The sequence below is a fragment of the Battus philenor genome, unplaced genomic scaffold (genome assembly GCF_028537555.1).
Source record: "Battus philenor isolate CCGP_79_NKW_IND1 unplaced genomic scaffold, ilBatPhil1.0.hap1 SCAF_17, whole genome shotgun sequence".
Classification (NCBI taxonomy): domain Eukaryota; kingdom Metazoa; phylum Arthropoda; class Insecta; order Lepidoptera; family Papilionidae; genus Battus; species Battus philenor.
In genome coordinates, this window is record NW_027181679.1 from 7,731,709 (window position 1) to 7,746,842 (window position 15,134).

Sequence of the window (15,134 nt, forward strand, 5' to 3'; positions counted from 1 at the left end):
TATTAAGACCGGTTTGAAGCCACTTCAACTCATCCACTGTGCTAGGTAATGTACGGATTTGATATTAATGAATTCGATCTTGTAGAGAAATATCGAGCCCCCATGGCTACGCGACTACTATGGAGCAAGAGACCACGTTTCAGTGCAATGTTTGGTAATATTTACATTACTTGAACATAAAAAATATTAAGGAGGTAATGCGTTTTATTACATTTATTTCAATGTTAGTGTATTAACGAAAAATTCTGTAACAATTTTAACTTTGTTATATATTATAAACAAGTAAGTATGAACTTGGCCTCTCACGAATACTTTTCCTTAATGCCCATATTTCTTGGCTGCCTATGGTGAACGGCAGAACTCGCTTAATGTCGTACAATCAATAAGATTTTACGCATTAGGCGCGGTTTCTCGCCTGCGCTTGGACTAAATGTGCCTTTTATATTCTTTGTGTCGGATTATCACCATATCACATTTATCTTGGTTATTGTTTCGATGTATGAGAAAACTTATTCTTGTTTTTTTTATTATTATTATGGACTGCCGTTCCTTGACCATCGGTGATATAGTCGATCTAGTCAAGATTTACGTTAAAAAGCAGAAGCGTCTATGAAGTCACCCACGTCAAATTATGTCAGAAAAATTCCACTTAGCTATACTGTGCTATTTTTTCTATTAATAGCTGAAAATTACAGGAGGATGTTATTGTAATAAAACTCTGCCGCATTCGGGCGATCATCAGTCCAGCTCGACCTGCCTATCTTTAAGGCCATCTATTCAAACTGCCACGCATCAAAATCTAGTTTGTGACTATTGTATTATAAAAACTATACCATGATAAATATACATGGGATTCCGCAAACTGTCATCTTGTGAAGTTTTATTAGTGCTATAACGTATAAATGGCGCTCCAATATGGCACGAGTGACATAATAATATTACGCGATAATATCTACTGCCGAAGTAACGTGTTCAGAGACTGTTGGTGTACTTGGTATTTTTAGTAACACGTACTACTTTTTGTGTCTTATTCCTAAAAGTGGAACCGTTGAGAATGTCATAGTGTCAGCCAATGACAAGATCAGACAAGATCAGACAAGATTGTGAACTTGCTGTTGACAAAACTGTCCTGTTGAAGACGTCGATATCATCGCAGAGGCATGCCTTCAAACTTTGTCCACTTGTGTAGGCATGGTTTTGTCCAAAAAAGCGAGGAAGAGGTTGCTGTTATAAAAATACAAGATGTGTACATGACGTCAATCTAACGGTCGTTCTAAAAGAAAAAACCGTACATCAAATTATATTGTAAGGTTAATAGCTACTTCAAAAACAGTTTCTCTAAAGGTCGTTCGAATAGGATTAGCCTCGCCACATTGGGGCCACTCAACTCGTCCAGCCTACCATGTAAGTCACGTAAACAAACTACCATGAATCTTCCGATCTAGTTTCGGAATATTACAAAAACGGCATCATAATAAACACGGAATGCTATTATGTTGTCTTGTGAGTTTCCTCACATTGTATAACCGCAAGAGGACTACAGACGTTATATAAAATCGCTTTTGTCATAAAATTTCATTATTTTCTTGAATTAACTCATAAACAAAATTCATAAATTGTAAATAAACAATGTCTTCTGCTTGTTAGTCACTTCTGCATTGTAGGTCGTGGCCACACATGTCGGTCTTCGCTACCATTTTTCTAGAAAAGCCGTGTTATATTTTGTAAAGTTTTAAGGATCCATGCACGATGGTGTTGCTTGCTTTTCAGTCCATCGTTTAGTTAACTACACCTTTGGCAGTTTATATTAGCAGCAACTATTAGCTTCTCTAAATTTTCCGCACTCCTCCTTGCAAAGTGTACTAAGTGTTATAATGTATATCGTTCCGTAATATTTGTACCGGATAGTAAAATTGTTAAATAACCATCATCAAAACAGCTGGTGACTTTTTCGATTTTAAAATTCTTTAATAAAATACTTCTTAAAAATATAATTTGGGTAATCAGCATGAAAATTTTTCTTCAAATATTTTTAAACCTTCCAGCCACACTACGTTTCACTTATACAGCAATATTAAATTAATTATTAATTAGCCTGTTACGTTAATTAACGCCATGAACTTGTGGTAATTACAGATTAACGTCAGACTGTTACATGTTATGACGTAATAAGCTGCGTAGTATTCTTTCGAGGTTTACCTCATAAAAAACACCATTGAAATGAATTTTCGTAATAAATAAAAGGAAGTATTTAATAACCAATGGAAAGTTCAATTTAGTTGGAGTTTATGACTATTTATAACTTAACTATTTTTATGATTAGGTTGTATAAAAATATTTCACCAAAGTTAGGCAGGTCATTAGGCACTATTTGAACCGTAAAATGTCCACTGTAGGGCTGAGGCCTCCCCTATAAAGTTCCGATAGGACAGGTAGTAAGTGGTGTGTGGTGTACCTTAAAGTCACTTGTCCGTCTTGACGGTGGACGTCCTCCACTGCGCTTGCTCCTTTGTAGTTCCCACTGTAGAACCTTAAGGTGCCAGCGCGAACCTGTTCAGCATCTTATTATATTTATATACTTTTAGTTATTGTTTTTCGCAAGGATAATATTCACGGGAATCCTTACACAGGGAAGGCATCGAAAGAATTACGCCCGACTTTAGTAACTATAATTTTTTTTATTGAAACCTGTTCACAAAACTGAGGAACGCTTTGCAATTTGAGGTGGTTTCAGCAGCGCTGGTCCAGTTCTAAATGTAAGAGTATAGTAAGAACTACCTACATGTTATAGTAGTAATAAAATAGAATTAAATTTGGCGGGGTCTAGGGCGGATCATTTCGAATCTGCCCTCAAGGCTATGTTCTAGGTTGTAAGAGGGCGTAATGCAACTTTATCCGTCATCCGGTACTAACGCTGCGGATGAATATCTCGGATAAAATATTACTTTTTCACAGGTTACACCCGCAATCCATATCCTTTTTGGCCTTTTGCCTGAAATTAAAGTATCTGGACTTTTCACCGAAGGCTATTTAAAATTTTATTTCTACTGCCGATCAGGCTGCCTACCTACATAAGAATTAATCATCAACCTTTCCACCGCCATTGCTAGACATAAGCCTCCCCTATAGATTTCCGAAAAGATCGCTTGAAAGCGGACTGTATCCAGCGTTTTTCAACCATCACAAGGATATCTGTCCATTAATGTTTTCCGTTATTACTGCTAAACCGATGATGATATCATAACGTATCTCCTAGTAATGAACACAGACAAGGAGCGTGGCAAAATTGTTAAACACATTTTAAAACATTGTATAACATTGGTTCGAATGAGCCGTACTGCTTGCCATTACACTGTCAATTAATTTCTAAAATGAAAAGAATTTTGAGGGGAAATGCGATATGACAAAACTAGAGTCTACTTTTTTAATGCAATGATAAAACCGTTATAAACAACAAAGAAACCATTGATTTTCAAGTATACAAGAAATAAATTGTAAGTTGTCGAAATGACAAATCTAAAAACTGTAATTTTCGATTGTAGTCCCGCAGTCCCAAAACAAATAACGCACGAACTAATATCAAGAGTTATAAATATGTAATAAGAAGATGAAATAGTCGAAACAAGCAATTGAATTACGTAATCAATAATCGAACAGGAAAATAAAAAGTGTACATTGTTGATATCTGATAGACAATTTATGTCTACAGTATGAACATGATCGATATTGTTTTTAATTTCAGCCATATGCTTTTTAAAAGCTTGTTCCGTATCTAAATTAGTCCAGTAGTTTACGCTTGGGAAAATATCCGCCTACATTTGTTTTTTTTTTTTAACAATAATCAATTGAATTACTATTTTAAAATAAAGAAATAAGTTCGTTTAAATTTTTCTTGATATATTTATTACTAAAAACATTTTTCTTAACTTATAGTAAGAACTTTCAGCATACATTTTTTATGTTAGTAGCAATTTTTATGTCGTCAAATGGTCCGCCGGAACGATCTAAAAACCCGGAAGCCTCTTGATCCGGTGAAATAGTAGCATAAAGCGGAACGAGCCGATCAGTCCAGCTTCGTTAACTCAAAACAAGTCGTAGGCTCTGGCGCCTTGAACCCTCGAAACCTGCCAATGACACTCGAGCAGGAACGAAAGCCTCTTTAAAAAAATACTAATACTAATGACAATAGAATGCGTTGTATCTCATATTGATTATCACAAACATAAAGTTTATGTATTTTTAGATCATGATAAAGCTCTTTAACCTCATAAATATAGCATATCGATCACAATCAGAACTTACGTATTCTAGTCGTAGAGTGTATTTTGACATTTCGGTCGACTAGAATTTGTACAACACATTTCTTTCAAAATGATGGAACGACACCTGATTGCGGTGTCCCCTGATTTCTAGTATTCATGGAAACTTCGTAGATGTAATGCCTATTGTTCAAATTTATTATTATTATTGTCCGCAAAGGATTAATAACAGTAACCACTAATTTTCATTATGAGAATAAGGTCAGAAAAGTTCAAAACTTAAAACTACAAGGGCTCAAAATGAATTTACTATAATTTTTATATAACTTTAAATACATTCACAATATCGAGCGCAATTATTATCACTTAAAAAAATTCAGTTTTTCACCGTGGGTTGTTTGTTGTTGAACCTGTTGCTCGAATCCACCGCACCCATGAACGAATCAAATCTTCACTTGGAGCATCACATAACTATTCAACATTGTACCGAGAATAAAACTGTCGACTCGCAATTGCAAACGAATCATTGGCTTTTAAATACGCTTCGATTACAAATGTGCTTTTTCCTCTCATTTTTTCATCACATCATTTCGGAAAAACCCTCTCAAATAGTAAAACTAGATGAGCAAGTGCGAAGTCCCTTAACGCTTACGAAAAAAATTGAATTTGAAATCCTTATTCTGCATAAATATTATAGTCTTATTACAAGATAATTTATAGACATGGAAGCGTAACGTACACAGTTTTTGTGTTATTAATAGCCTTTACGTTTCCACCAAACGCATTGAACGTCATATTTGGATGGAAATACTGACATAGACAAACTATTTCACTCCTTTACTGTAAACAGAAAGTACGAAGTGAAACGCTTCGTTCGAATGCGAGGAATGTTCACAACAAAGGAACGGATGTCTAGTGACAAAAGGGGGACGGTAGAACTAAATCGTGCAATTTCTGTGTCCACTTTCCAATACGCAAACCTGTAAAACATCGTGATATACATCAACGAAAGTACTCCTAACAATATTTTCTAGTGAAATATCTTTAACTTTTGCGTGTTTTTTTAATATAAAAGTATGGTAATGACAACTTTTTGTTGTCATTACCATACTTTAATGTTTTCATTACAATAGTAACTAAATCACAATATTATAATACTTTAAAAATTTCTAAGTTTGAAATAAAACTTCCTGTAAAAGTGTTCAATCTTGAATAGGCCACATAGCGAGCAGAAATGGCCGTCAGGGCCTTAAGGTTGTAAGGAAGTTAACGGAATGGTAAATGCATAGTAGGATCTTGTTAAGATCTCCGAAAGATACTGGCCGACTTGGTAATTTATGCAAGGGCTTGCAGTCGACGTCTTAAAACTAAAATGCTGATGATGAGATAAATAAAATTTGTGATGTAAATAAATAAACGATCCAAGAATATTTTCGGCTACTAGTTTCAACGAACCACTCTTCACCGCTACAAAAAAATATTGCGTTATTATATTGCAGTTAAAAAAAAAACTATTTTAACGGCATATTTAATTAAGATGGATATACGTCCTTATTGATGTCCTCACGAGACATTAGACGCATGCCGCTTCGGACCAATCCTGTCAGAAATCTGATAAAAAATCTAAAGTCCAAAAATGGTCATCTCGCGGTTGTAATGATTACGATGTTGAAATTAATAAAATTTTATAAGTATATTAATCAATGGTCTATAAATATACTCAGATTATTTTTGCTAGTTTAAATGAAACAGACATAACACTCTTCAATGTTAAAATAACAGTTATATAAAGGTTACATAAATGTTACAACGAAATATTTTGTTACAGTTTCGACGTGCGAGGTCGGTCATTCAACAAAGCGCTCCAGTGGTCTGACCCGAACGTGTTCGGGCCGCGTGCTTACTTTGCGAGCGTGGCTCGACCGGCGGCGCTAACTTTGGACACCGTTCAACTCGACGATGAGGGTGTCTACCGTTGCCGCGTCGACTTTAAAAACTCCCCCACACGAAACTTTCAAATACGGCTGACTGTCATAGGTAAGCTTTTTGAAAGTAAACATACTTTTTATTTGTTATTTATACATTATATTGGTTAGTGATATACAAACTTTAAGTGGTCAAGTTATAGCTAATTTGCTGTAAATCAATGTATGTATAGCACTATTTGAAAATTAATCGTTCTAAAACTTATAAATTACCTAAAGAAATAAAAGTAAGAAAGAGCTTTTTCAGAATTTGGATTACTACCTATTAAAATTCATTATTGTGTACTATCTGTCCCCGCAGACTTTTTACTTTCAAAAATTATAAAAAAATAATGTAACATTCTTCAAAGTTATCACTTTAAACTTATAACTTTATTTGGAAACGGGTATAAAAGTTTTAAAGCTTCTTGCCGACAAATAAGCTTTACATTCATCTCTTTAAATCTTTTGCACCTATAACCAATCGTGCGGCGCCGTAGCTAGACAAAATACAAGCGTTCACAATAGTAGAATTTACTATACATAGGCACAAACCTAAAATGTATATACTAATTTTAAGAAAACAAAACATTTTTTTTGTAAATACAATCTTAAAAAAATTTCAAACCACACTGAGTTTCTTGTTAGTTCATTTCGGTAGGTGCCACGATACGAATTAACGTAAACTTAATTTTAAGTGGACGTATATTAATGATTGTAATGATCTTATATAAAAAGCTATTTTGACTTTGCAACGTTTTCGTAAATCTCACTTTTTGTAGCGACGAGACATATATTCACTGTAAACAGCCATGTTAATAAGCCAAACTGTCATTACTGGCCTCCAAGAACCCACAACTCTTGACATAAAATATCTAAAACCATTGCATTGTCCTGGGTAACTGCTTGGTAGACTATTTTTTTAAATGCTTGATGGCCTGACAATGAATATTAATTATCGATTTCTTTACGGATTACGGATTTCTTTTGACTAAACCTGCGAATTCATCTACCGTACTTATCACACACGTGGTTTCAATAGGATCATGCGATGGTACATACGGCCTGAGTTACAATTAATTTTCTTTAGGAAACTTTCCAAAAACTGATCAGTCCTTTTGGGAAAAAACCGTGGCTACTAAGATCACCCGACTTAACCCCAATGAATTTTTTGACACTATTTCCGAGAGAGAGCTTACAATAAATATAATCACACTCCTGTGAACTTAGAAGAAAATATTCGTTGATAAATCAGCTCCATTGAACCACGTTTACCTCAGTGCGTGGCGCAGAACACAAGACTCCGTTTTGAACAATGTGCAGCTCGACGCAAGAAATTTAATAACATACTCTTAAAAAATAAAATCCGCATTTATATTCTATCTTCAACCTTTTTTATAACTATATGTCGAATATTTAATTTTTTTTAAGTTTCAAAACATAAATTTATCACCAAACAGCCTTTATAATTTATATGCAATTATGAATTGTAATTTTTTTATTTACAAATAAGCCTTCTATAAACTAGTTTGCCAATAATCCGCGTGGGTTTTTTCTGAGTATACATCAGTGAAAATTTAAGATGCTAATACATAACTAGAATCTTGACTTGGAGTGAAAAAATAAATATTAGAACGTTGGCAACATAATTCACTTTTCCGTGAAATCATTTTTAGAACACCCTATTTAATAAAGTGTTGTCTGATAACATAAATAGTGTTGCTATAAATCTTGTAATCCAACTGTGAAATAAATAACGTTTGTGGAAAATGTGCCTATTCTTGCCGAATAATTTTTACCGGAAAATCTATTCCATCTCAATTTATAAGAGAACCTTATCTAAAAAGGCAGCCTTTCAGGGGCTTTCGTCTAGTGAGCGATGCAAAACAAAGCTTTGTTAGAGCTCCTTTGAATTTCGGTAAGGAAAATGAGAGGTTATACACAACCATAGTTTCCATCAAAGAAGCCGGAGAGTGCTGTTATTACAATAACATACAGCGATATTACATCTAAAGTAGCAGTATTAAAATAAGTAGCATAAAACTTAAATTGACACGAAATTTGTTAAGTGTTCAACTATGTACTTTATAACGATTACTATGACGCACGCATATTTCATCGCTGTCGTCATCCGACGTCATATTTGCCCATAAACGCCTCCTGCTAGAAATAGGCCTAATCTAAATAATCACGACGCTTGGCTAGTTGGTTTGCGATCGCAGTTTAGTATTATTTTACGCAGAGGACGTTGCTGCCCCTTCTCTGAAAACTTGTTTGTGATCAGTGGCAATCCGGTATAATTAATGCACAAAGTGTGAAGTATAAAAGATTGTATTCCGGAAATCTAACCCGCGGCCTTCTATTACAATCTCAACTCTTTGCCGCCGAGCTACCGGCGATATCTTATTAGAGGTCTAGTTGGAAAGCACAGCGGTTCAGCAAGCCGTGGAGAACTGTGCTCAGGATTTCTCTTCTTTTTCTTTTCAGCCGATAGACGTCCACTGCAAGAGGCATAGGTATACCTCAAAACGGACCGGTAGATAGGTCATGCGTTGTCCATTCAACGACTTCCCCACGGCGCGTCGACCAGCTGGTAGTCGTAACTCAAAAAACTTTCGGCCCCAGTAGCCATCGGTTGCACGAGCGATGTACCTGCCCACTGCCATTTCAGACGAGAAATTGTTCGAGCTACGTTGGAATTTCTCTACGAGATTTAAATTGGAATGAAGAAATTCGTAGACGAATTATAGTAATCAACATAGCGGATAGGTATGTTGAAGCTGCAGAAGTCAGGCCACATAGCAGATGGTCGTTTAGATCTTAAGGATCTGTAGTCTAGACGACGGCATATGACGTCAACCTACGAGGTGAACAGATTTTGTCAAAAACGTCGTATGGAAAACATTGAAAATGTATGAGGAAGGCCTAAGTCCAGTAATGGATGCTCTACGATTAAAAGGATGATAATTACTCGTCCAAAAAAGCCTTTAGAATTGATGATTCATTGTTTCTTTTACTAGCCGAGATATAAACGTAGATTACAAATTTAATTTTCAAAATGTGTACAGTAATAAACTTTCGCTTAGTCTTTGTACAACATAAGACATGTTTATTTATGTAAATTTATAATTTATTCTTATATTTTGAACCATTTTGTAAGTATTTTATATATGAAGTATCAGTTGAAAATTTTAAGGAGAATAATATAACAAAAGTTTTATTGGGATTGTTTAAAAGCGGAAAATGATTTTAGTAATTCTTGAGTTAAAACATGTCGGCCCACTTTGCCTGGCTATAAAATTTATTATGTTTGCACTATCTGCATGTTTATCGCGGAATTTTAAATTGTAAACAAGCTCCACGGGAGAGCCTAGTGGCGGAGTGCGTTTAAATTTTAATTCAGTTATCCGTGTTTTATTTCAAACGCACCTATTTTTAATAAACTTTTTGATTTTATTTCATAGAAAATGGAATATACAGGTGATTGGTTATAGTTGTTGAAGGTTTGAAGGGGTGTATTAATATAGCTCATTTTTTCAAATTAGTGTAAAGTAAACCTTATCCAAAAACAATGGTTTTACAAATATTAAACAGCGTAATGATAATATAGTATAGATAAAACAGCATTCTCTAAATTTAGATTACGATATTTTAAAATTAATTATTAATCTTAGCAGACTTTGTATCTTCAAAAGTTACTGGCTTGTCGTATTCTAATAAAGTTTTAGAGCAATCACTTAATACAGGATTATGGTGTAAAATCTTAAAAGTTTTTTTTTCTGACAAACGAGCTACAAATTAACCTCTTTAAAGGTTTAATACCTGTAAACAATCAGCTTGTATAGAACATATATTTTTACTTATGTTATACAATGAGAAATCATTGTATTAATATGAATTTCCTTAACTAGGGATTTTTACTACTACCTATATCTTTGAGCAATCGCAAAGGCTTAAGTTTAATATGACACAATACGAAAATTTTCATTGGATAATATTCCATTTAATTGAAAAGTCAATTATTGCGTGACATAAACAACTAGACGAAAACAAAATTAATTAACACTGTTCAATAGCTAACTGAAATACCAGAGAAAACTATAATTAATGCATAGCGTATCAAATGAAAACACGTTTCAAAATATACCCGGTAGAAATTCGCAGAGTGAATGCTGTAATTTGTTTTGCCCTGTAATTCATGTTGCTGTAGAAACCTACGTATGTACGTCCTCGCACAGCGCACTTCCGTAAGCGATTCTTTGCTAGGTCGGGTTTTGAGTTAAGTGAAGCAATAAGTAACGGTTAAGTGAGGGTTGCAGCGGTATGTTGTAACCATAAGTCATCGGCTAGGTGCTATTCTACGCCAAGAAATTGCTCTACACCCTTATACGAAAGATCGCACCGATGTGATAGTTTGTTACTATAGCTTTCGTCATTAATGGTTTTCCAACATTTTCAATGCGGGCGGGCTGAATTTACACGTATGTGGTACTGTACTATACCTTTCAACGGTATTAATAACGTAAATAACGTTACTTTTACTACTTTTTTAAATATCAATTTTTTTTGAGCTTAAATGTTTTTTACAAAAACAAAACATAAGCATTATTTTATTAAACAATAAATCCTATAAGTTTTTGTGCATGAATTTACGTAAATAGTACAACGTATGATGGCTCATGGATGATGATTATGATCATGTCAATAGGCCGTCGCGTCCCGTCAATGTTTGATACATTCGGCTGTAGACATTTTTAGTTGATATACAGGCTGTTGCTCAGGTTTTCTTAAAAAAAATTAAATAAAAATAAACAACTTTCAACAAAACAATAATTAAATTGTAACGTTGAAATCCCTTTCAAATGTTACCGAAATTCATGAAAGTTTTCGTCAGTGGAAGCAGAGACGGCAAGAATATAAAAAGCACCCGCCTAGAGGAGTTGCGACGTGCGAAGAAAACGTTCGCCTGAATTAATAAGTGTAACACGAAATTTGAATTTAATGAAACAAGTTGGCGGCGAACAGCTGAGGGAGTATTGATCCTCGCTTATAACGAATTAACTGACGAACACTGTAACGTAATATCAATTACTTAATAAAAAAATCTTTTAGTACATTTTTATTAACGTAAAACATTATATATAAACAAAATCTTCGGAAGTTTATAAAAGAAGTACTCTGTTAGCATTATTACTTGCGTACGATGTGTCTTTACAATTTTGTGAATAATGTATAATAAATAGTTCATTAAAATGGCAAGTTGAAGTGGCAATAAGCAGGCCATCCATTGTGCAGAGCTGATGGCAGTTGAGTCTTTAGAATCTGAAGCGAAGACCACGGGCCTGCAAATGATGTGAGAGATGTCCATCATATAGGATATGATTTTAAGAATGAGGAGACCAGTAAACAAACGAAAATAACGGAAGAGCCCAGTGGGTCGCACATTTGAGTGGCAGTGACAGGCCACCTGGCACGTAGAAGTCAAAGCGGCAGGGGGCCTTAAGGTTCTGAGGTGGATAAAACGGAGCAAATAAAACATAGGACGTCCACCCACAAGGCGGACAGATGACTCTGCATACAGATCACTTTCAATTGAAAATCAATGAAAGAGACCTATGTCCATCTGTGGACGTATTGCCGCTAAAATGGTGATGATAATGTGGTTTTCATATTCATAATATTCTCCAGCAAATCCTAGTATTATTCAAATACATGCTGACCGATTTACTCAGTTTTCACTTCCGAGACGAAACTTCGCTCTCGCCGCTTCAGAGTTAATGCATAATTCAGAAGCCATAATTTTGGTTGTAATCTAAGCTGTACGGTTTATCGCTACATCAAACCCTTGTTAGACACTTCGGGATCCTGATGAATTGACTGTAGGCTTTATTAAAAATTATTTACAATAATTTTACGACTTTTAGATAATTATTTAACAACTACATTTTCCTGGCTTTTTGTCAAATTCTAATTTGATCGTACACATTGTAAAGGATATTTATATTTACTAATAAATCCACTAGCTTACATATACATAATGATACGTAAAGAATACTCGAAGAAATTACATTTTTTATTGTATTCATTGAAATAAACTTTACATTATGTACAAAAAAATTAAACCAAATTTTCATAGCATGTATTATGTTATACAACCTTTTTTAAATAATAAAATAATGTTATATCAGACATCTAAATTAAAAAATAACTCAAGTATTATATTAATTTTTACTTATTAAATTGATTTTTTTTAAGTTTTTTCTGTTTTTTGGATGCATCAATAACTTTATTTCTCAGTCTTTATTTATTAAGAAATTCAGCAGTTGGTTTGGCACATCAGGAACAAAACTTTGCAAAAATCGACCGGGCTCGCTTTTGTAAAGCATTGTCTTTATTGCACAATGATCCGAATTGCAATAAAAAAGATAAGGCGTAACGTAACCAAACTTGACCGAGTATTTCTGCTATATAGTATGTTTTTTTTTTCATTTTATGCTTGTTAAATAAAATAAAAAAACACCTTAATAAGACTAGGTATGACTAAAATAAAATTTGACTCTTAGTCAGCCGCTGTATGTAGCTCTTAAAGCCTTAGATAAAAGACAAACCATTGTTTATAATAAATGTTTTCTAGAGTGTTGTATCTATCGCACAGAGCTTCGACAGCTCGATATGTTTATGAAAAAATAAGACCGATTGTGTTTCTTCGTTTCAGTCAAAAAACGCTCCCTGCAAAACATAGGCATCCCCAATGATATCTATAACAGTGTACACCATAACCACCAAGCTTGACAGGCTGGTTGGCAATCGCATATGATACGCAGAGTATTATGATACGCAGAGGACACTGCTACGCATCTTCTGGAATATTGTTTGTGAACATTGGCAATCCTATTTAATTAAAGCAAAAGGTGTGAATAATATAAATTTATGTTTCGGGAATCGAACTAGCGACCTTTGATCGCAAGTCCCAGTCCTCTACTGCTAAGCCTACCACTACTATATAAAGATTATATATATAACTCTTGGTTTTTTTTATATATTTTTTATTTATATATATCCCTAATTCTTAGCAAATTTTTTAATTATCGGAATCATTATTATTATTATCGTGACGTAATATTTGTAAAGCAGTATCCATTTATAATGGTGGTCATAGTTCCTTATTTATATTGTGTTACAAGGTTATTGTAATTGTCGATGCTGGATCTTTATTAATAAACGTTCGACTTTTCTTTGTTTAATGGAATATTTGTACATGTTTAATATGGAATTTCTGTACTTATAATAAAGGCAGTGTCACGGTACCATATGTTTTTAGCGATGTGAGACCCATGTTTTTTTTTATTGACAAACTATAACCCTTCTCAAGATGAAAACGATAACGAAAGCCTCCATTGTGTTTCCATACAATGCTGAATTATTCAATTGCTTACACGATAGTACATAATGTCGATGGGCTTCTTCCTAGCGCGATATGTGCGAGTACAAAAGCATTTACAAGTAATAGGCGACCCGTCGTAAACGCTTCTTGTCCTATTTTAGATGGGACGGAGGACGTATTTGGAATATTGCTATCCCCACACATCTGCGACGATTACGTTTTTTTTCGGATAATACTATCTGCAATAGATGAAAAAATTGGGTGCAACTTATTTTAAAAGAAATTTTAATTTAAATGGACTGTAAACCATTAGGTACAAGCTTATAAAGGTAGATGTTTGTCAAAGAATCTTTAATTTTTTTTTATAACATCCATTTGTATGATCATACTAACGATTCTACAATAAATTTTAAATGTTTAGTTGTCATTACAATTCATGACTTATTGACTTTTTTTATCATTCATCATCGTTATTGTATCTCCCTCCTTCACATTAATTTTTAGTATGAAATATTTAGGGACAGACGAGTAACATTGTTAGTGTTACACGTCTGATGAATTACATAACATTATAGAAATGTTCATTACCTATGCATTATCATCATCATTTCGGTCCCTGGACGTCCACGCTGATTATAGACTTCCTTCATAGATTTCTAATAAGACTTCAGAAGAGCTTGGCAAAGTTGTCTGTTAACCTCAGAGTGAACATCTTACACTGCGCTAGCCGGTCAGTGGTTTATGCTTCAGTATCTTCAACCCCCAGCGGCAATCTGTTCTGCGCGTTATGTGGTCTGCATGCTGCCACTTTAATTGGGCAATCCATCTTCTCATCTCGGTCGGTTACTTTCGCTCATCATCGAATATCTTTATTCGAAATTTCAAACTTGTAGAAAAATCCCCAGATAATTTATAAATACTTTTAATTTACAAAGCGGATTGATCCACTGTTTTCATAAAAACTAAAAATTAAAGTTAGTAAAAGTATCAACTAAATATTGACATACTAATATTTGTTGCAGTTCCGCCGCATCAGTTGATTTTATACGATAAGTCGGGGAGGGATGTATCTGGAGTCGTCGGTCCGCTGGAAGAGGGGAATGAACTTGTTTTGATTTGTGAAGTTAGAGGAGGTAAGGAAAAATTAATAAAACCCTTAACTTTAAGTTAATACAAGTAAAGAAAACTTTGATAACACTGACCTTTTTTTCTGCTGTTACACAATAACGTGTGATTATATTGATTTTTTAGTTATTTTCAAGTTAGTTGATTAAGTTGCTCATGTTTAATTATACATTTTTACAATATTGGTTCATCATCGTCGTTTCTGCCTATAGACGACCGCTGCAAGGTATAGGCTCCCCGCAAAGATATTTATGGGAGGATATACTATATTCACCACGCTTGGCAGGCGGGGCATGGCGATCGCAGTGTGGTAATATTGTATGCAGAAGACGCTGCCGTCCATCCTCTGGAAACTTGTTTCTGAACAGTGGCAATCCTATATAGTGTAAAATTGAAAAAATT

The 15,134-nt window shown here is 34.3% G+C and overlaps 1 protein-coding gene across 3 annotated transcripts in view; it reads left to right on the top strand.

Annotated features, from left to right (window-relative positions):
* LOC137919815 (kin of IRRE-like protein 2) overlaps positions 1 to 15,134 on the top strand; it is a 50,790-nt gene that overhangs the window by 11,726 nt on the left and 23,930 nt on the right. For all 3 annotated transcript variants that reach the window (XM_068763011.1, XM_068763012.1, XM_068763013.1), the window contains exons 3-4: positions 6,088 to 6,296; positions 14,630 to 14,740. In XM_068763011.1, coding sequence (XP_068619112.1) covers positions 6,088 to 6,296; positions 14,630 to 14,740 — 320 coding nt within the window. The remainder of the gene's footprint in view (positions 1 to 6,087; positions 6,297 to 14,629; positions 14,741 to 15,134) is intronic.